This window comes from Ammospiza caudacuta, chromosome 26, assembly GCF_027887145.1.
Source record: "Ammospiza caudacuta isolate bAmmCau1 chromosome 26, bAmmCau1.pri, whole genome shotgun sequence".
NCBI lineage: Eukaryota > Metazoa > Chordata > Aves > Passeriformes > Passerellidae > Ammospiza > Ammospiza caudacuta.
In genome coordinates, this window is record NC_080618.1 from 5,576,070 (window position 1) to 5,597,212 (window position 21,143).

General features: G+C 54.2%; 2 protein-coding genes across 3 annotated transcripts; one reads left to right on the forward strand and one right to left on the reverse strand.

Annotated features, from left to right (window-relative positions):
• Nucleotides 1-1,133: 1,133 nt before the first annotated feature.
• Nucleotides 1,134-14,564, forward strand: DDHD2 (DDHD domain containing 2). Of its 2 annotated transcripts, XM_058820047.1 has the most exons (17): nt 1,134-1,361; nt 2,558-2,748; nt 3,655-3,744; nt 3,977-4,097; nt 6,196-6,285; nt 7,660-7,795; nt 8,614-8,822; nt 9,915-9,985; nt 10,088-10,207; nt 10,790-10,885; nt 10,969-11,061; nt 11,150-11,305; nt 11,395-11,497; nt 11,583-11,747; nt 12,068-12,230; nt 12,475-12,586; nt 12,831-14,564. In XM_058820047.1, exons 1-16 carry the CDS (start codon nt 1,178-1,180, stop codon nt 12,563-12,565), a joined length of 2,079 nt encoding a protein of 692 aa, XP_058676030.1. In that variant the 5' UTR covers nt 1,134-1,177; the 3' UTR covers nt 12,566-12,586; nt 12,831-14,564. The 2 variants fall into 2 exon arrangements, with proteins under 2 accessions (XP_058676030.1, XP_058676029.1); XM_058820046.1 differs by having other exon boundaries at nt 9,915-10,207.
• Nucleotides 14,565-15,104: 540 nt separating this feature from the next.
• PLPP5 (phospholipid phosphatase 5) lies at nt 15,105-21,051 on the reverse strand. Its single transcript, XM_058820247.1, has 7 exons — nt 20,957-21,051; nt 20,769-20,877; nt 19,203-19,293; nt 19,030-19,093; nt 17,597-17,721; nt 16,020-16,190; nt 15,105-15,713 (listed from the first exon to the last, which is right to left on the reverse strand). The coding sequence occupies exons 1-7, from the start codon at nt 21,016-21,018 to the stop codon at nt 15,544-15,546; spliced, it is 792 nt and encodes a 263-aa protein (XP_058676230.1). The 5' UTR covers nt 21,019-21,051; the 3' UTR covers nt 15,105-15,543.
• Nucleotides 21,052-21,143: the final 92 nt, after the last annotated feature.

Consider the following 21,143-nt stretch of genomic DNA (forward strand, 5'->3'; position numbering starts at 1 on the left):
TTTATCGCTGGCCTCATCTCTACAGAAACCAAACTCTTACTCTGGGGTTGCCCCTTGCCTCTCCAGCACTGCTGGAGTTTCTCAATCCCCACGGAGGCTGAAGTGTCACAGAGGGACTGAAAAACAAACATGAAATCAGCGCCGTGTGGTTTGTGCTGCAATCAGCCCGTGCTGGAGTGTTTGTTCGTGCTGCAGCTGGCACTGGGCTGGTGTTTCCCTGCACCCCGGTGCCCCTCATCCAGCTCGGGGCCAGCATCACCCCCACCTGGGCAGGGAACGTGGGCAGGGGGCACAGGGAGGGAGCAGGGGCAGGGGACAGGGACCAAGGGAAGGGAATGGGAGCAGGGGACAGGGAACATGGGCAGGGAACAGGGACCAAGGGAAGGGAACATGGGCAGGGACCAAAGGAAAGGAACGCGGGCAGGGGGCACAGGGAGGGAGCAGGGGCAGTGGACAGGGATAGGGACCAAGGGAAGGGAACGGGAACAGGGACAGGGACCAAGGGAAGGGAACACGGGCAGGGAACATGGGCAGGGACCAAAGGAAAGGAACGCGGGCAGGGGGCACAGGGAGGGGACAGGGAGCAGGGGCAGGGGAGCAGGGAGGGAACAGGGACAAGGAACAGGGACCAAAGGAAGGGAACATGGGCACGGTTCACAGGGAGGGACCAGGGATAGGGACCAAGAGACAGGGGCAGGGAACAGAGACAAGGAATACGGGCAGGGAGCAGGGGAAGGGAACACAGGCAGGGTTCACAGGGAGGGACCTGGGGCAGGGAACAGGGACGGAGGCCAAGGGTAGGGACCAGGGGCAGTGGTCACAGGCAGGGATAACAGGCAAAGGTCGCGGGCAGGGATGGCGGGGCTGCGGGCGGGGATCCGGAGCAGGGGCGCTCCGGCGGGCACTGCGGGCACAGATTGCGGGCGATCCCCGCTCCGCCCCGGCCGTGACGGCGAGGGCGGGCCGCGGGCAGCGCCGCCCCGGGCTGGGCGGGCACCGCGGCCGGAGCGGAGCCTGCGCTGCCGCCCGGGCCGGGCCGGGCCGCTGGGGCCGCAGCAGCCGCGGGGGCACCGGGGCCGCTCGGAGCCGCTCGGAGCCGCTCGGGGCCGGTTCCCGCGGAGCCCCCGGTGGTGGCGGCGGGAGCGAGCGGCGCCTCCGGCCCGGCCGCAGCAGCCCCATGGCGGCGCAGGAGCCGCCGCGGCCGCCCCCGGGCAGCGCCGAGCCGCTGGAGCCGGAGCCCGGCGGGCGCTACGAGGCCGTGGTGCCGCACTGGTTCTACTGCAAGGTCACGGACACGCGGGAGCGCTGGGTGCCGTTCAGCGCGCAGGACTCGGAGCGCCTGGAGGCGGCGCACGGCGCAGGTACGGCCGGGGCGGCGGGCGGGGGTCCCGCGGTGCCCCCGGGCACGGCTCCCACCGCCCTCCGCTTCGCCATCCCCGCTCTTGGAAAACCCTAAGTGTGGTCGGCCTGCTGAGCTTGTGTTTGCGATTCTTCCCGTGGCTTCCACCTGCGATGCTAAATTCCCTCGAGGGATTCTAAATTCTGGCTTTTTTTTGGCCGTGTGCCTGCCCCCAGTAACCGAGCGGATGCATCAAATGGTCTGACCCCATTCAAGTGGTGCCGTTCTGAATTATATATAATCACGCTGCTAAGCATCCTCTGGTGAGGCCGGGAGAACGCTGCCAGGATGGCAGGAATTCCTCTGGGGATTCCTCTGTGCCTGCTGTGGCAGCGAGGATTGCAGGTGAGCCCCAAGCCCTTGTGTGCCAAATGTCGCCATCTGTGCCACCTGCTGCTGCTGCTGCCGCGGGCACAGCTCCGATTGCCCAAGGATTGGCTCGCCCAGGAAGTTTCGGATTAGAGGCTGTGCTGCTCATCCCCAGTGCTGCTGCCTGGCACAGGGTCCGCGGGCAGCCCCAAAAGGCAGCAAAATTCATAATTTGAGGCCTGTAGAGAGTTCTCTGTTTTGGAGAGAGACAGGAGACCCTGGTGCACCCTCACTGTCACACAATGCCCTTCCCAAGGCCTCCCAGTTTCACTTCTACCCTCCAGGCCAGGCAGGAGAGGCCACGTAAGCGTGTGCCCAAACTGGAGAGAAGGACAGGGTACAAAGTGGAGAGAAGGACAGTGCAGTGGAATGTTTTCATCTTACCTCCTGGAGCATTGTCCTGGATGTTGTTTGTTCTGTTGCTGCTAAAACCCTGCCTGCTCCCTGGGATTCCAGTGCTAACCCAGCCTCAGAAATGGTGGGAATTGGCTCTGCTTGGTGTCCTTGGAGCAGGAAAACCCTCCTGGAGTGGCTGCGCCCCCTGTGCCATCCCCCTGGTGTCCCCAGGGCATGCTTGTATTTCCAACCATATTTAACCTCATTAAAAGAGGGGAGAAACCATCTTCTCCAAAAAATCCCACCAGATTTCCCTCTGGGGGAAATCTGAATTGGGGCATCTCGCCCTGACAATAAGTTTGGCGGTGGTGCTGTGGTGGCTCTGAGATGTCCAAGAGGGTGAGTTTGCCGTTCCTGGCCGTGTGAGGGTTCACTGCAGGTCCTGTTCCGCAGGGAAGGAGCAGGCTGGCGTGGTGGTGCCCACCTCGGGGGGCAGGTACGACGTGCACCTGCGGGAGCGGCGGCGCGTGGCCGTGTACTGGGAGGAGGAGGCGGCCGAGGTGCGGCGCTGCACCTGGTTCTACAAGGGGGACAAGGACAACAAGTTCATTCCCTACTCTGAGGCCTTCAGTGAGGAGCTGGAGGTAAGCACACCCTTCCTCTGCTGGTTTCCATCCCAGTTTCTCCTGGTCACACAGTGCCTCTGATGTCCCAAACCCTGTACGAGGCCGCTGGGGACATGAACTCCAAAGAGGCTTTGGCAGGAATTCCTGCAGCAGATTGATGTGACTGTGAGCTCTGCTGTGAGCTCCCCTTCCCCTGCCCTCAGTGCATCCTTCCAGCACCCCTGAAAGTGCCAGGCTTTCCTTTGGGATGATGCAAATTCCAGCACACCTGGAAATGCCAGGCTTTCCTTTGGCATCATGCAAATTCCAGCATGCCTGGAAATGCCAGGCTTTCCTTTGGCATCATGCAAATTCCAGCACGCCTGGAAATGCCAGGCTTTCCTTTGGCATCATGCAAATTCCAGCATGCCTGGAAATGCCAGGCTTTCCTTTGGGATGGTGCAAATTCCACCTGAAAGTGTCAGGCTCTCCTTTGGCATGGTGCAAATTCCACCACACCTGAAAGTGCCAGGCTTTCCTTTGGGATGGTGCAAATTCCACCACGCCTGAAAGTGCCAGGCTTTCCTTTGGGATGGTGCAAATTCCACCTGAAAGTGCCAGGCTTTCTTTGGCATGATGCAAATGCAGAAATATATAGAAAGATATATAAAAATACCCATCTTGGCAGTAATCTGCATTCTGATGTACCAAAACCAGCTCTCAGGGGATGGGAAGGTCTGATGCTGCTGCTGTCAAAGCGAGGAGCTCTTAAGCATTCTCAGCAGGTGATCCTGGGATGACCCTGCTGCTCCTCCAGCTGATTTCTCAGCTTCTTTTGCACAGTATTGATAAGAGATTCTGAAAATTGGGTGGGGAGTGTCCCAGGAGGGTGAACACTGATGGGCAAGCTTCCAGCTGACTCACAGTGGGTGTTCCCTTCTGCAGGAAGCTTACATGATTGCCGTGACCCTGGGTGAGTGGAAGAAGAAGCTGGAGTCCCCCAACAGAGAAGTCATCATCCTGCACAACCCAAAGGTGAGCAGGGCCTGGTGAGGACATGCCCTTGGGTCTCTTGGTGCTGTTCCCTTCAAATGGGTTGTCCCAAAGGCATTCCACTCCCCTGTGCCAACAGCTGAGCCTGCCACCAGCCCCACATTCCTCTCCAACGCCTCTGTGGGCAGAGCTCGCTCTGGTGCCGCCCTGTGCCAGCCACAGCTGCTGCCGCTGTCCTGCTCTGGGTCACTGACAGGCTCTTCTTGTTCCCAAGCTGATGGTTCACTACCACCCCGTGGCCAGCTCTGATGACTGGGTCTCCACCCCCACGGAGCAAGGCCGGCCCCGCACTGTGAAGAGAGGAGTGGAGAACATTGCTGTGGAGATCCCCAGTGGTGAGCCCATCCCAACCCTGCTCCCATCCCAAACCCTGGGTGAGGGTGTCCACAGGGCTCTGAGAGTGAGGGAAGAGAGAGGATCTGACTCCATGTTTCAGAAGAGTTGATTTATTATTTTATTGTATATATTATATATTTTATTTATATTATTATATATTTGTAAACATATTTATAAATATATATAACATATAATATATAATGTATAATATATCATATATATATTGTATATTATATAGTATACAATAAACAATATATTTTATATATTATATATTGTATAATATATTATATATCACACATTATATATTATACATTATATTTATATATAATATTTATAATATATAATATATCTAATATCTAATATATAATATCTTATATCTTATATATTATATATTATATTTATATATTATATATTACACATTATATATTATACATTATATTTATATCCAATATATCCAATATATAATATATAATATATAATATATAATAGATAATATATAATAGATAATAGATAATATATAATAGATAATATATAATAGATAATATATAATAGATAATATATAATGTATTATATATTATCTATTATATTATCTATTATATTTTATTATATATATTATATTTATACTAAAATAATAGAAGAAAGGATTTCATCAGAAGGCTGGCTAAGAATAGAAAAGGAATGAATGATTACATTCCTGATGTAATGATTAAAGCTTCTATCTCGGACAGAAAGTCTGAGCCAGCTGACTGTCATTGGCCATTAATTAGAAACAACCACATGAAACCAATCACAGATCTACCTATTGCATTCCACAGCAGCAGATAATCAATGTTTACATTTTGTTCCTGAGGCCTCTCAGCTTCTCAAGAAGAAAAAATCCTAAAGAAAAGATTTTTCATAAAGATGTCTGTGACAACCCCGGGTGGTGTTTTCCACCCTGCTCACAAAGACTGGAGGGAGCTCCCGTGATCCTTTAAGTCAAGTGCACGTCAAAACATTTTGTGCCAAAAGGATCCAAATGGTTTCAGAAACCTCCCCAGCCCCTGCAGAGCTGCAGATCCAGGGGAGGGCGCAGAGACAGAGCTGCTGGCAGCTCTGCAGTGCCTGCAGTGACCCCTGAGATTTCGATTTGTACAGGAGGGGAGTTCCTTTCCCTGCTAGGGACACAGTGCTTTGTCACTCACCTTTGTGCTGGTGACTCTCTGGGACACCTGCTGTCCCCATCTCTGTAGCCAAGGGTCAGCTCTGTCCCCTCCCAGCTGCCCTGAGCTGCCAGTGGTGCTCAGCCCTTGTCCCCATGAGGACACCAGGCAGTTGCTCCATTTTCCATGGGTGCCTGCCCTCATACGCAAACCAAGGTGTGTGGGAAGCAGGGAACAAGCCCTGACTCCACCTGGGCTCTACCTGGGAGATGCAGCTCCATGGGGCTCCTCAGGGTGGGCTGGGCATGGGGCAGCTGCACTGAGCCCTCCCTGGTCCTGAAAATTCAGCGCTGAGACCTCCTGGTGCTGAAATTCAGCAGTGACACCTCCTGGTGCTGAAATTCAGCACTGAGCCCTCCTGATGCTGAAATTCAGCACTGGGACCTCCTGATGTTGAAATTCAGCACTGAGCCCTCCTGGTGCTGAAATTCAGCACTGACACCTCCTGGTGCTGAAATTCAGCACTGAGCCCTCCTGATGCTGAAATTCAGCACTGGGACCTCCTGATGTTGAAATTCAGCAGTGACACCTCCTGGTGCTGAAATTCAGCACTGAGCCCTCCTGATGCTGAAATTCAGCACTGGGACCTCCTGATGTTGAAATTCAGCACTGAGCCCTCCTGGTGCTGAAATTCAGCACTGGGACCTCCTGATCCTGCAGTTCCCTGTGCTGGGAAGTGAGGATGAGCCACCAGCCCTTCCTCTGCTGTCCTGTTGGTCCAAATCCATCCCAGGGCAGCAGAGCTGAGCAACCCCAGCAGCCTTGAGGTGTAAATGCAGGCACTGAGGAGGGTTTTCATGGGCCCAGGTGAGGGTGGGAGGCTCCAGCCCTGCCCAGGGCTGTCTCCAGCAGTTCTGCTCAGCAGCCATGCCCTGAGCTGCCCTCCCCTCCTCAGGAGAGCCTCTGCAGATCGACCACCTGGTGTTCGTGGTGCACGGCATCGGCCCCGCCTGCGACATCCGATTCCGCAGCATCGTGCAGTGCGGTAGGGCTGAGATGGGAGGGGGAAAATGGGGGGGAAACTGGGAGGGGAATCTGTCAAGGGAACGTGGGAGAGGAACATGGGAGAGGAATCTGGGATGGCAACCTGGGAAGGGAACCTGGGAGGGCAAAGTGGAAGGGGAATCTGGAAGGAGAACCTGGGAGAGGAACCTGGTGGGGGATCCTGGAAGGAGAACCTGGGGGGAAACTTGGGAGGGGAACTGGGAGAGGAACCTGAGAGGGGAACCTGGGAGGGGAACCTGGGGGGAAAATGTGGCAGAAGAACCTGGGGGGAACCTGGAAGGAAACCTGTGAGGGAAACCTGCAGGGAAAATGTGGCAAGAGAACCTGGGAGAAGAACCTGGGAGGGCAACTTGGGGGGGAGCCTGGGAGGAGAACCTGAGGGGGGAACCTGGGAGAGGAACCTGGGAGGGGAATCTGTCAAGGGAACGTGGGAGAGGAACATGGGAGAGGAATCTGGGATGGCAACCTGGGAAGGGAACCTGGGAGGGCAACTGGAAGGGGAATCTGGAAGGAGAACCTGGAAGGAGAACCTGGGGGGAAACTTGGGAGGGGAACCTGGGAGAGGAACCTGAGAGGGGAACCTGGGGGTAAAACCTGGAGGAGAACCTGGGAGAGAAATCTGGGAGGGAAACCTTGTGGGGGGAACCTGGCAGGGAAACCTGGGAGGGGAACCTGGGAGGGGAACCTGGAATGGCAACCTGAGAGGGGGACCTGGGAGAGGAACCTGGCAGGGCACCCTTGGAGGGGAACCTGGGAAGGAAACTTGGAAGGGCAACCTGGCGGGGGAACCTGGGAGGGCAACTTGGGGGGAAACCTGGGAGAGGAACCTGGAAGGGAAACCTGGGAGAGGAACCTGGCAGGGGAACCTATAGGAGAACATGGCAGGGGAACCTGGGAGAGGAACCTGGCAGGAGAATCTGTCAGGGGAACCTCACCCTGGGGCTGCCACGCTGCCTCAAACCACGCTGACCCTGGCAGGCTGACTGTGGGCAGTGTGAGCAGAAGGCTCCCTGACCACCAAATCCACCTCCTGACAGGGTTTAGCCAGCTGCTGCTCCTCAGTTTTGCTTCAGAACAGAAGCAAATTTGTTTCTCATAAATTTCTGTAAGTTTCTTATCCTGCCCCCTGTGAAGGAGGTGCAGATGGGGCAGCGAAATCCAGTAGCACACGTGGCAGGGCATGGAGCCTCCCCTGATCTGTAGTTAAAGATTCAGGGACTTAGGGGAGCAGCAGCAGCTTAAAGACCCCACTGGGATTTCCCCTTAATGATCTTTCATGGTATTAAGCGTGGTTGGTGGCACGGGCTGGCCCCGGAGCCTGGTGCATCTCGCTGAGAGCTGTTGTGTTTCACAGTGAATGATTTCAGGAACGTGTCCCTCAGCATGCTGCAGTCCCACTTCAGGAAGGCCCAGGAGCAGCAGCAGGTGGGCAGGGTGGAGTTCCTGCCTGTGAACTGGCACAGCTCCCTGCACTCCACTGGCGTGGATGTGTGAGTATCCTGCAGCCCCTGCCCCAAAAGGGGCACAGGCAGCCTCCTGCCCTGGAAAATCCACTTCTTCTGTTGGGAAAGCTGTGAGTTTTTAGGGTAGGAGGGAGCAGGGACCCCCAGAGCCCTCCCCACTGCCATTCTGCAGCTCCCATCCCATCCTCAGAACAGAAATTTTTGCCTTGCCTGGCTGTTCTCAGGAGGGACGGGAGATAAAATCAAATATGGCAACCAACAGGATGCTCTAGTTCCCTAACGATTTTCTTTCTCTTTTCTTGTTTTATTTTTGGTTTTGTTCCCATTCATCATTGCAAATAGTTTATTTGTGTTATTTCCTCGAAATAAGGATATTTTTTTCTTTTATTCATCTCCAGAGCTATCACATACTAAATCAATATTGAGTATTAAGGTGTTAGATGAGAAAATTCTCTCGTAGCCTTCAGTATGAGATTTGTGTAACTTACAGAATTCTTAATGTACTTGGAGATTGTTTTTAGCCTTCTTATTTAAGTTACATAGTTACATCAAACAAAAATGAAGCTTACAGTGATCTCAAATTGAATATTTGAACCTTGCCATCGTGCTACACATTGCTGAAGCCTCTGAGAGCTGAGTGCCCCAGCAAGGGCAGAAAGCAGGGCAGGCTCTTTATTCTCAGAGTGCAACAGCACAGGCTGTGCTTTGCCTTCTGAGGGTCTGGATTACAGCACACCACGTTGAAAACTGTGCCCGTCCTCATCAGAACTCATATTTTGCTGTAGAAACAGGGTGGGGTTCAGCGGTTTCCCCGTGTGCAGCCCCTCTCTGTCCTCTCCCCGCAGCGACCTGGAGCGGATCACGCTGCCCAGCATCAACCGCCTGCGCCACTTCATCAACGACACCATCCTGGACGTGTTCTTCTACAACAGCTCCACCTATTGCCAGACCATCGTGGACACGGTGGCCTCGGAGATGAACCGCCTGCACCGGCTCTTCCTGCAGAGGAACCCGCGCTTCAAGGGCGGCGTGTCCATCGCGGGGCACAGCCTGGGTGAGAGCCGTGCCAGGGGCACGGAGGGCACAGCCGGGCTGCTCGCGGCTGGGAGGGACGCCAGACGTGAAACCAGGGTGCTCCAAGCCCTGCCTCAGCTTCCAGAGGTGTGGCAGCCACAGATTCTCTGGGCAGCCTGTGCCAGCGCTTTGCCGAGTAATAATTCCTTTACCGCGTAATAATTTCTTCACTGAGTGATAATTTCTTCCTGACATCTAATCCAGCCTGTCCTCTACCACTCTAAAGCCATTGTACCTTTTCCTGTCACTGTCTGCCTGTAAAAAGGCCCAGAGTGCAGCTCCTCCATCCCAAAAGAGGATTTTCCCTCCCTCCATCCCCAAAAAGAGGTGGCTCGGGTTCTTCCCCTCCAGGTGCTGATGCTCTGCCCATGCCTGGTTTCTAGAGTCACTCATTTTGTTAGAAGGGACACCAGCCATGAAACCAGGCTGTTCCAAGCTCTGCCTCAGCTTCCAGAGGTGTGGCAGCCACAGATTCTCTGTGCTTCACCACCGAGTCATAATTTCTTCACTGAGTAATAATTTCTTCCTGGCATTTAATCCAGCCTGTCCTCTGCCACTTTAAAGCCATTGTACCTTGTCCTGTCCCTTTTCCTGTCACTGTCTGCCTGTAAAAAGGCCCAGAGTGCAGTTCTTCCATCCCAAAAAAGGATTTTCCCTCTTTCTCTCCCTCCATCCCAAAAAAAGAGGTGGCTCAGGCTCTTCCCCTGCAGGTGCTGATGCTCTGCCCCTGCCTGGTTTCTAGGGTCACTCATTTTGTTAGAAGGGACACCAGCCACGAAACCACGCTGTTCCAAGCCCTGGTTTGTGTGTGGCAGCCACAGATTCTCTGGGCAGCCTCTGCTGGTGCTTCACCGAGTGATAATTTCTTCACTAAGTAATAATTTCTTGCTGGCATTTAATCCAGCCTGTCCTCTGCCACTTTAAAGCCATTGTCCCTTGTCCTGTCACTGTCTGCCTGTAAAAAAGCCCAGGGTGCAGCTCTTCCATCCCAAAAGAGGATTTTCCCTCTTTCCCTGGTGGCTCAGGCTCTTCCCCTGCAGGTGCTGATGCTCTGCCCCTGCCTGGTTTCTAGGGTCACTCATTTTGTTTGATCTCCTGACGAACCAGAAGGCTGATCCTGAGGAGAAGGAGCGCTGTGTGCAGGTAGGGGAGGCCACTGCCCCCTCCTGCAGCTGCATGGGGATGGGGCAGAGGAGCAAAGAGGTGAGCACAAAGTGGTGTGATCCCTCCTGGATGTGTTCACAGGGGTCCAGGACAGCCTCAAGCACGGGGGGTATTGAGGAGGTAAAAGAAATCCTGAAGAAGCTGGAGCTGTCTGAGTACTGTGATGTTTTTGAGAAGGAGAAAATGGACAGGCAAGCACTGGTGAGAAGTTCCTCTGTTTTTCTGGCTCTTGTGGCTCTTCTTTGCTTTTCTTCCCCATCATCCCAGCCCTGCACATTTCCTGGTACTGAGTCACACATGAACCATTGTGACCGTGTTCACAGAGGTCTCAGGATGAGGGAAGAGATGAGGATCTGACTCCGTGTTTCAGAAGGCTTGATTTATTATTTTATGATATATATATTACACTAAAACTATACTAAAGGACTAGAAGAAAGGATTTCTTCAAAAGGCTAGCTAAGAATAGAATAAGAAGGGATGATAACAAAGGCTTGTGTCTTGGACAGAGAGTCTGAGCCAGCTGACTGTGATTGGCCATTAATTAGAAACAACCACATGAGCCCAATCCCAGATGCACCTGTTGCATTCCACAGCAGCAGATAACCATTGTTCACATTTTGTTCCTGAGGCCTCTCAGCTTCTCAAGAGGAAAAATCCTAAGGAAAGGGTTTTCCATAAAAGATGTCTGTGACAAACCATCTCTGAGGTTCACACAGTCCCACAGGACAGAGACCTCACCATCCCTCTGCTCCTGGACTAACACCAGCCTTGCTTATTTTCCAGCTCTTGTGCACAGAGAACAACCTGAAAGAAATGGGAATTCCCTTAGGGCCCAGAATGAAAATACTCCATTACATCAGCTCTGAGACAGGGATGAAGGTTTGTTCTCCACATGGCTTGTGCTCATCCCATCCCACCCCACTGCACCCCTCTGACACCAGGACCCCTTTGTGCTGCTGCAGGGTCGGAGCTCTGAGCCAGGGTCCCCATCCCAGCTTGGGGACAGCTCTGAGGATGGCAGGAGCTGCCAGTACCGGGACGTTGGCTTGGGACAGGTACAACAGAGCTCTGGCTGCACCCCAAACCCTCACGAGACAGCACAGGGATTGTCTGATGAACAAATCTGAACATCCCCCATTCCAGGTGTCAGCAAACTACCCCCAGCTGAACTACAAGCCCAGCATCTTCTTTGCCTTTGGCTCTCCCATCGGGATGTTCCTCACGGTGCGGGGAGTGAAGCGCATCGACCCCAACTACAGCCTGCCCACCTGCAAGGGCTTCTTCAACATCTTCCACCCCGTAGGTATAAGAGCCAGAGCTGTGTCCTGTGTGACACACACGTGGAGCACGAGCCCTGGCCGCTGTCACTGTCCCCCTCTCGTGTGCAGTTTGACCCCGTGGCGTATCGGATCGAGCCCATGATCGTACCAGAGATGGAGTTTGAGCCCATGCTGCTGCCCCACCACAAGGGCAGGAAGAGGATGCACCTGGGTATGGCACAGGCAGCCCCTTTGCCCCGGGCTGGGGTCGCTGCTGCAGCCCCCAGCCCCACAGCCAGCCCCCTCCTGCCTTGCAGAGCTGAAGGAAGGGCTGACCCGCATGAGCGTGGACCTGAAGAACAACCTGCTGGGCTCCCTGAGGGTGGCCTGGCAGTCCTTCACCCGCTCCCCCGTGCTTGCCCTGGAGGCTGGGAGCTCGGAGGCTGAGGCAGAGGCAGAGGCTGGCACTGAGAAGCAGCCAGGTCGGTGATGGGGGCATGGGGCAGCCAGGGGTGCAGCCCTGGGAGCTGTGCCCAAAGGTGGGCACAGGTGATGGGCAGTGTGGCTGTGGCACTCTAGGCACCTGCATCTCCCTGAATGCTGTGGCCTTTCCCTCTTAGCACCTGATGAAGGGGTTTCTGAGGGTGTCTCAGCACACCACACCACGTTTTAAGCCCACCCCTCTCCTCTGGCAGCACTTCAGCTGCCTCTGCCCTGTGTGAGGGAGGGCACTGCCCTGCTGCTGTATTGCCATGGCTGCTGGTGCCCTGGGGCTGAGCCAGGCTGCTCCTCCTCCCTGCAGACACAAAGGCAGAGGAGCCCCCGGCAGCAGTGAAGGAGGAGAGCCCTCCCATCAACGTGGGGAGGCTCAACGGGGGGAACCGCATCGACTACGTGCTGCAGGAGAAGCCCATAGAGAGCTTCAACGAGTATCTGTTTGCACTCCAGGGGCATCTCTGCTACTGGTGAGTGTCTGTGCAATGCCCAGGGCTTCAGATTTACCTGTGGTGAAGCAGGATGGCATCGGTTTCAGAGGCAGTGTAGTGAGAAAAGCCTCAGGTGGGCGAGGGAGCAAGAGCTTGTCCTGTCTGTGGCACACAGAAGGTGGGCAGGGACAGAGGAAGCAGATTTGTGGTTCTCCTGGTGCTGCCCCAGCTATCGCAGAGTGCAGGGAAGCGTTCCCTCCTGATTCCCCTTCCTCCCCTGCAGGGAGTCAGAGGACACCGTGCTGCTGGTTCTGAAGGAGATCTACCAGACACAAGGCATCACACTGGACCAGCCTTTACCAGGGAGCCAGTGACCCACCTGTGCTCTTCTGGCTGTAAGTCACCTCTGGATTCCCCTTCTGGATTTCCCAGGACACCTCAGAGGAGATCTGCTTGGTTTAGGGGAGAATTATCCATTATCTAAGGCAGGGAATGTGTGTCAGCTTTCTTCTTTTGCTGTCAGCACCTTTGGCTTCTTTCCTCTTCCCTCCATGATCAGACATGAGGAGAGGAGCAGGGAGGGTCCAGGGGCTGCATTCTGACTCCAGCTATTGCTGTGTTCTCCTTTTGCTCTCTCAGGTTCAATCCCACAGAGCACTCACCAGGAAAGTCCAGATCTCATCTCTTGCCTTCCTCTCTCCTCTGCTGCCGTGTCCTGCATGCTGCTTCCTGGAGATCAGGATGGATTTTCCTCCATTTTGGCTAGGGGTAGGGGGAAAAACCATCAAGGAAGAAACCACTTCAGCTCCAACACACACACACACCACCTGTACAGTGACTCCCTGTGGCAACGTGTGCTTTCAGCCTGCACCCTGTGAGCCCCTACACCAGCAGACGAGCTGTCCGGGCTCAGAGCCCACACCTGGACACTCACAGCCTGGGACTTGAGGAGAAAAAGCCTTAAACACAGCGTGGGAAGAGCTGCAGCAGCCTTGGAGCAAGGGAGATTGCTGAGTGCTAACACAAAAACACAAAACCCCCCAGCAGGGCACAGGAGGTGAAGCCCAGGGCACAGAGAGCTGCTGAGCCATGGAGGCTGGCCAGCATCATTCCTGCACTGCTGCTGCATCCCTGGGCACCCCTGCTGCATCCCTGGGCACCCCTGCACTGCAGCCAGGCAGGGCTGCCCCTAAAGCACCCCGTGAGAGTGGCATGCTCGTGCTCCTCCCTGCTGTGGGGTGCTGCTGGGGGCAGCTCAGCACCCAAACCTCCCCATCCTGACCCTTCCCAGTGCTGCTGGGGACACCTCAGCACCCAAACCCCCCCATCCTGAGCACCCTGACCCTCCCCAGTGCTGCTGGGGGCAGCTCAGCACCCAAACCCAGCCCATCCTGAGCACCCAGGGCTCCCCAGTGCTGCTGGGGACAGCTCAGCACCCAAACCTCCCCATCCTGAGCACCCTGACCCTCCCCAGTGCTGCTGGGGGCAGCTCAGCACCCAAACCCAGCCCACCCTGACCCTCCCCAGTGCTGCTGGGGGCAGCTCAGCACCCAAACCTCCCCATCCTGAACATCCTGACCCTCCCCAGTGCTGCTGGGGGCAGCTCAGCACCCAAACCTCCCCATCCTGAACACCCAGACCTTTCCCACAGCCCTGACCCAGCCGGTGCCCTGCTGTCCCTGCTCTGAGGAAAGCTTCCCCGCCCAGCTGGCAGTGCCAGCTCTCTGAGCCCTGCAGGGACACAGAGCAGTGTGAGCAGCAGCTGAGCACAGGGATCTGTGCCCTGTCCACGCTCCCATCCTGGTTTAGCTTTACGTGTACAAAAGGCAGCCAAGCACAGGTGGAGCCCAGACCCAGCAGGGTGTGGGCACTGCAGGAATGGCACCAGCTCTGCAGGCAGCTCAGTCTGCACTGCCTTGAAGCTCTTTTTCTGAGAGGGCAGGGCAGGAGAACCTCTGTGATGCTTCCCTGGGGCTCCAGTGCTGTGTGAGGTGTTGCTGTGCAGCCTTTGGAGAGCCAAACCACTTTTCCCCTCCTGCTGACTTTTGCCCTGCATGGGGTGAGGAGCCTTTTTCCCCCCCCCCCAGAGCCTGTTGGTTTGTTTGTCCTCCATTGTCTGTTATTTGCACTATTGGAAGGGTTTTGTTTGCAGCCTCCATCCCTCCTCCCCTCCCAAGGCACTGTACCTGAGTGCAGGAACAGCCAAGCTGCTTGGTCAGCACCTGACTGGCTGAAGTCTCATGGGAGCAGGAAAAGGGACAGTCTTAACATGGGACACTAATGATCAGCTTTTTAAGTTATGCACTTTGTTTAAAAAAAAAAAAAAAAAAAGGAAGTTAAATACATTTTAAATGTTATTTAATGTCTTTTCCAGTAAAAACCAAAATAAATAAGTAGGTGACTGTGGTGTGTGCATGTCTGGGGGGAGAGGGAAGGGCTGGAAAAGTCAGACGTGGAGTTTTAGGGGAAAGTGAAGCTATTTCTACTCTTTCTATTTCAGTAGAATTATTTCTGTGATTCTTCTGAAGCTGCAGAGTTACAGAGGCTGCAAACTGCAGCTGATGGGTTGGTGTTTCATTGCTGACTCCCCTGCCTTGCTCTGCTGCAGCCTCACCTGTGCTGTTTGCATGAACACACACCTGAAATCTGTCTTGGAAGGGACCAGGGACAAACAGCTGCTCCCAGAGGAGCTTTGATCTCTGGGTCTCAGCAGCACTCAGCCCTTCCTTCTCTGAGACAGACTGGGGAAATCAGGGATGCTCCCAGGCACCATTCCATTTTTTGCTGTCATTTCCTTGAAACTACTAAAGCTGCAAGCAAAGAGCACCCATAGAAACCCCATAGACACCAGAGGAAATGGTTTATAAAGCAACAACCCAAACCTTGAAACAAAAGTTTTAGTACCACGGGTCATTACAAAAATTAAACTCCTTTATTTGGGACATTAGAAAAGCTCAAAGTTGGCAGGTCCTGCGCTTCATTTCCCAGGAGAAGGGCTGGGACAGCTCAGCTGGACTGCAGAGAGGTGGCCAATGGTTCCTGGGCTGGACACAAGAGCTTCCACCAGACTGGGCACCCTGGGCTGTGCCATTTTCCCAGTTGTGTTCAGGACCTTCACACCCAACTGTCTCTGTGCAGGTTGGCACCTTGAGTGCCCCCCTCATTTCACAGTGGGCCTGAAGAAGGGGTGGCCTAAAAATCCAATGAAATGCAGCAACACAAGGGCCAGGGCAGGGAACTCACCAGCTCAGCAGGGAACACCTGCCCAGGGCTGCATCCTCACTGCTCCTGAGCAGCCTCCCCCAGCCTCACCCTGCCCTGGCATGCAGGGAGAGGCAGACAGAGCCTGGCACTAAATGTTCATGTGGAAGCTGGGAGCTGGAGGCTTCTCCTCGTGCCCTGGCAGCGCTTTGGGCTTGGCCAGAGATGGTTTGTGGCACGTGGTGTCTGTCAGGGCAGGGTAGTACTGCCTGTAGCACAGGTATGCCAGCAGCAAACCCATCGCTGAGCCAGCCAACACATCTGTGGGTGAGACCAGAGCAAAGTTAACAGCCCTTCACCCTCCCAAGCCTTGTGAGCAATTCCTCATGATCAATTCCTCAGCAGCAGCTTTTCTGCTAGATCCATAACTCGATTTAGCTGTAAACCCAAGCTTGGTATGGATTTCCAAACCATTTCCCTGCAGGTGGCAGCAAAATTGCCACTGGAGGAGTGAAAAAACAAACCCCAAGTTGCTGCTGGGGGTCTGAACATTTCTGTGGCACCAAAAGCCCCCATGGCTGGTGCACCTGGAGCCCTGTTCAGGTGCACCAGGAGATGCTCACCCACCTTCCCAGTGGTGTTTGTAGTCGCAGGTGCGGGACACGGCGATGAGGGTGGCGAGGAAGAGGGGCAGGAGGAAGGCACAGAAGCGCAGGGCCCGGCCCCCCCGGCCTGGGACGAAGCTGTGCAGCTTCCCTGCCAGGTAGAAGGCAGAGAAGGCAAGGCCAGCAAAGGCAACTGGAAGAGAACAGAACAATGTTGGGTCAGAATAGCTCCAGGTTTTGCTGCCAGACCCTGACCCTGCTGCAGGGAAAGGGTTGTGAGTGGTGTCTGTCTGTCCCTGTGAGTGGTGTCTGTCTGTCCTGTGAGCCAAGGGAAAACCAGCTGGGAGTGTGCTGGGGAAGATGGAACAGGAAAGCCTTATCAATATGATTGCCTGGCAAAAGATTTGAAGAATATGGAAACTATAAGTGAGATTGAAATGAAAGCAAGCTTTGAGATCCCTCAGTTACTGAACAACTGGAAAACAATGGTGTGGCTGGCTGAAGGTGATCCCCTTTTTGATGGAACAACACCCTCTGCTTGCAGACAGCTCCAAGGCTCAGAGCAGACCCTACAGCTTGGCAGAAGGGCCCAAAGAGGAGTTTTTAGGGTTTAAAATGTAACACAGGATGGTAATGTAATGATTCTTATAGGCTGTATGGAAATGCTGTAGGATTTGTATCTTGCACTAGATTGGTTAGTGAGAATGAGAATATTCAACACAGAAGAAGATTTACTGTGTTGGAATGGGAACTTCACCCTCTTACCCCTTTTACTCTCTCATCCTCTCTCTCTTTCTCACTCTCTCTACCCCTCTCTTCTCTCAGGCCTGCTCTGAGCTGTGCCTGGCAGCTCCCAGCAGGGCCCTGCACCCAGGCCCTTTGCAATAAACCCCAAATTCCACCACCTGGCTGCAGAGATGTCTCCATCTGTCCTGACCATCCTACCCCCATTGCTCCTACAGCAGTGATGGATCCTAGAAGCTGCTCCCTGGCACACATCCCTCCTCCTGGGTTGCAGACAGCTTTGGACTGCATTTCTCACCCCATTGCTTTGCACAGGGAAACCTGAATTCCTCTCAGAACTCAGCCAATGTTCACAGGGGTCTGAGGATGAGGGAAGAGATGAGCATCAGAAGGTTTGATTTATTATTTTATGGTATATATTATATTAAAACTATACTAAAAGAATAGAAGAAAGGATTTCATCAGAAGGCTGGCTAAGAATAGAGTAAGAAGGGATGATAACAAAGGTTTGTGGCTCGGACAGAGAGTCTGAGCCAGCTGGGCTGTGATTGGCCATTAATCAGAAACAACCACATGAGCCCAATCACAGCTGCACCTGTTGCATTCCACAGCAGCAGGTAACCATTGCTTACATTTTGTTCCTGAGGCCTCTCAGGAGAACAAACCCTACGGAAAGGATTTTTCAGAGACTATCATAACTACAAGCCAAAGCTGTGGGGCGCAGGAGAACAAACCCTACGGAAAGGATTTTTCAGAGACTATCATAACTACAAGCCAAAGCTGTGGGGCGCAGGAAAACAAACCCAAGGTGCCCAGAGCTGTGGCAGGAAGGGACAGACCCTGTGTGGCACTCACAGGACGCGTGGCCGCTGGGGAAGCTCTTCCTGCCCTCGCTCACCCTGCGGGCGTCCCCCGTGCACAGCAGCTCCGCGTTGGCGCGGCCGTCGGGGAAGCAGCGGTGGAAGAAGTCGGGTCGCGGCCTGGGACAGGGAAGTGCAGCTCAGGGCCCTCCTGTGTGGGCACTCCCTGCACCCAGGGAGCAGCTTGTGCCAATGCCATCCTCCCCAGCCTGTGCCCAAGTGAGCCCATCGGAGTGATGGCTCAGCTGCCCAGTGTTGGAGCAGTGTGAGTTGCAGCTGGCATAGTCCAGGGTAAGGAAGCAAAAAGGATTTTTGCATAAGATCCACAGATGTTTTATGTGTGGATATTATGCAAATAATACCCACGGTGAGATGTTCAGGTCCCAGCACCCCCACACACACAAAGCACCCTGCAGCTTTCTCCCTACTGCCCCTGCTTTCACAAAGGTGAGGGCTGATCAGTGGCTCAGGGACACAGGAACAGACATAGGAACAGGGGAAGGAGCCAATGGGGTCTAACAGCTTTTTGAGGGAAGCTTCTTGTGTCTCCCTAGACCATGGAATGCCCCCCCCACGCCACCCCAGGGTCTCCACACAGTGGTTTTTCTATTTCTAAATTGTTTTTGCAGCTAGGAAAAAACCCACATTCTTTCCAGGCTGAGCATGTCCAAGTTCAGCTCCTGGCCCTGATGTGGCTATCCCAGAATCCCAGAATGCTGGGGTTGGAAGAGACCTCTGAGATCATCCAGTCCAACCTGTGCCCTGACATCCAACCAGACCATAGCACCCAGTGCCATGTCCAGGCTTTTTTTAAACACACCCAGAGATGGTGATTCCAACACCTCCCTGGGAAGAGCATTCCAGTGCTTTATTATTCTTTTGGTGAAAAATTTCTTCCTAATATCCAACCTATACCTTCCCTGACGTAGCTGGAGACTGTGACCTCTGGTTCTGTCAGTGCTGCCTGGTGGAAGAGACCAATAGGTTGGATATTAGGAAGAAAATTTTCATCAAAAGATTAATAAAGTACTAGAATGCTCTTCCCAGGGAGGTGTTGGAATCACCATCTCTGGATGTGTTTAAAAAAAGCCTGGACATGGCACTGGGTGCTATGGTCTGGGTGAGGTGTCAGGGCACAGGTTGGACTCAATGATCTCAGAGGTCTCTTCCAACCTCATCATTCTGGGATTCTGGGATTCTGTGGTTCTGGGATTCTGTGACACCTCCCCTGCCATAGCTTGAGGCTGTGTCCTCTGGTTCTGTCAGAGACCAACCCCACCTGTCCACAACCTCCCTTCAGGAAGTTGCAGAGAGCAATAAGGGCACCTCTGAGCCTCCTCTTCTCCAGGATAAACAACCCCAGCTCCTTCCAACGTTCCCACAGCAGAGCTGCCTCCCCCACAGCGCTGGGAAGCAGCCAGTCCTCACCTCCCCACCACGAGCTTCAGGGCGTTTGTGAAAACCCCGTTCAGGGCAAGAGCAAGGCTGGCAGCTGAGAGAGAGCAGAAGGGTCACATCAGCACTGTCCCCACCTGAGAGTGCAGCCTGTTCAGGCACGGGCAGGGCTCAGGCTGCCTTTCCCTGAACAAGGAGGAGCTCACCAAGGCAGGCTTCCCTCGTGTCCTCGTGGTCAGCGCCCATGCACAGCCTCGCCAGGAGGATGAGCAACAAGGGAGACAGAAATGCGATGAACTGCACGACACAGGCAGAATTTTAGGTCAGTGAAGCAGGTTTAAGTTCTCATCAGAACCCAAGAGCACTTACTCAAGACTCTGAGTGCACTTCCCCAAAGCCCAGCAGCAATCTGTCCTCTGCAACCAGAACACAACCCCTCCAGCTGGATTTGCAGCAGGCCCTGATGAGCCCAGCACATCCTTTGGTTCTCAGACAGCTCTTCTGGCAGAGTGCTGCTCTGGCTGCTTGCTGGGGGCGTCCCCAGGCACAGCACCTCAGCTCTGCCCTCCCTGCAAGCCCCAGCATTAGCGCTCAGTCAGCAGCACCCTCGCTCTGTCAGCAAAACCTCGGCAGCTGCTGATTCAGAGCAGGCAGTTCTCATCATCCCCATCTCTGCCCTGGGGGATTGCACCCCGGGACATCCTCAGCGCTGCCAGGCTCCCATGGAGTCTGCTCCCACCTGGCACACGTCCTGCTTTACACATTTACACTGCCTGTTTCAAATGCTACCCCAAGGTTTTGTCCTTAATGTTTAGCAGCCACCTCTTGCAGGAAACCCCACCTGGATTTACCAACAGCCATTCACCTCACACCAGTGGCAAATCAATCCCTCTGACACACTGCTCTCTCCTAGAACTCCAACACAGACTTAGTCAAACTCTTCTAAACAAGCCTAGAACCATTAGGAAAACATTTGACAATAAAATGATAAATCCCTGCTATAAATAGCTGCTTGCAAGGAAAACATGCCCTGATAGCAAGAGCTATGCTATCTTCCACACACCCGCTAAGTGAGACGTGGAGTGGATTATGGACAGCAGTGCAAAGTCCTGATCAGTTTATGAACTTCAAATCCCAAGAGCAATGGATGGTAAAGCCTCAAAATATGACAAAAATCACTGTGTGTTCAGCCTGGTTGGTATTAATCTCACAGAAAGGGTAGAAAGGGATCACTGGGGACCATCCTGCTCAGGGTCCACATCACCCGGGACTGTGTCCAGGTGGATTAGGAGTATCTCCAGCTAAGGAGACTCCCTCTGTCTGGGCAGCCTGTGTCACTGCTCAGTGACCCACACAGCAAAGTTCCTCCTCCTGTGCAGGTGGAAATGTTCCAGCTTGAGCCTCTCGCCCCACTGAGCAGAGCCCGGCTCCATCCATCCTCGCAGCCCCTCCCCGCAGCCATTTATCCACATGGATGCGATATCCTGCACTTTCTGCAACGTGCACTAGGAGCTCCAGGTACGAGCCTGTATTGCAGTACAAGCTTTTAGCCAGCAGCTTTGTTTTAAAAGGAGAGCTGGCAATTCGAGAATAAATCCAAGTAAATGCAGAAAACACCGGCACAGGCTGCCCAGAGAAGCTGTGGATGCCCCATCCCCGGAACTATTCACAGATTATTGTAGGCTCGGTCTGCTGGGAGGGGGAGGGAGGGACAACACGATCCTTTAACCTCCCTTCCGACCCAAACCACGTCAAGAACCCGCTAAACTCACAAACATGAAGACCGTGGGGACGTGATCCGCTTCCACGTAGGGATGTTTGTAGAGCCACATCTCCTCAGGCTGCACCACGCGCTGGAAGGGCGGCAGGAACTCCATGATCCTGCAAGGAGACGAGCGAATGAGCGGCGGGGAAGGGCCGGGCAGGGCTGGGCAGGGCTGGGCGGGGGTCCCGCACCCACCCGAAGGTGGCGAGGAGCAGCACCCGCAGCCCGGCATCGAGAGCCAGCTCCGATCTCCGCATGGCCACGGCCCGGCTCGGAGCGGAGCGCGGCGAGTCCCGTTATCCCTCCCCGCGTCCCGCCCCGCCCCGCAGACGGAACTGAGTCATCTCATCATTGGAACATTCAGAACGATTTATTGAAGTCA

Coding starts and splice junctions, on each gene's coding strand:
- DDHD2 (XM_058820046.1), top strand. CDS start 1,178: ATGGCGGCGCAGGAGCCGCCGCGGCCGCCCCCGGGCAGCGCCGAGCCG. Junction 10,886..10,968: donor GCTCTGAGACAGGGATGAAG/GTTTGTTCTCCA, acceptor GTGCTGCTGCAG/GGTCGGAGCTCTGAGCCAGG. Junction 12,231..12,474: donor CAGGGGCATCTCTGCTACTG/GTGAGTGTCTGT, acceptor CCTCCCCTGCAG/GGAGTCAGAGGACACCGTGC.
- PLPP5 (XM_058820247.1), bottom strand. CDS start 21,018: ATGCGGAGATCGGAGCTGGCTCTCGATGCCGGGCTGCGGGTGCTGCTC. Junction 17,722..19,029: donor CTGAAGCTCGTGGTGGGGAG/GTGAGGACTGGC, acceptor TCCCTGTCCCAG/GCCGCGACCCGACTTCTTCC. Junction 15,714..16,019: donor CTACAAACACCACTGGGAAG/GTGGGTGAGCAT, acceptor TCTCACCCACAG/ATGTGTTGGCTGGCTCAGCG.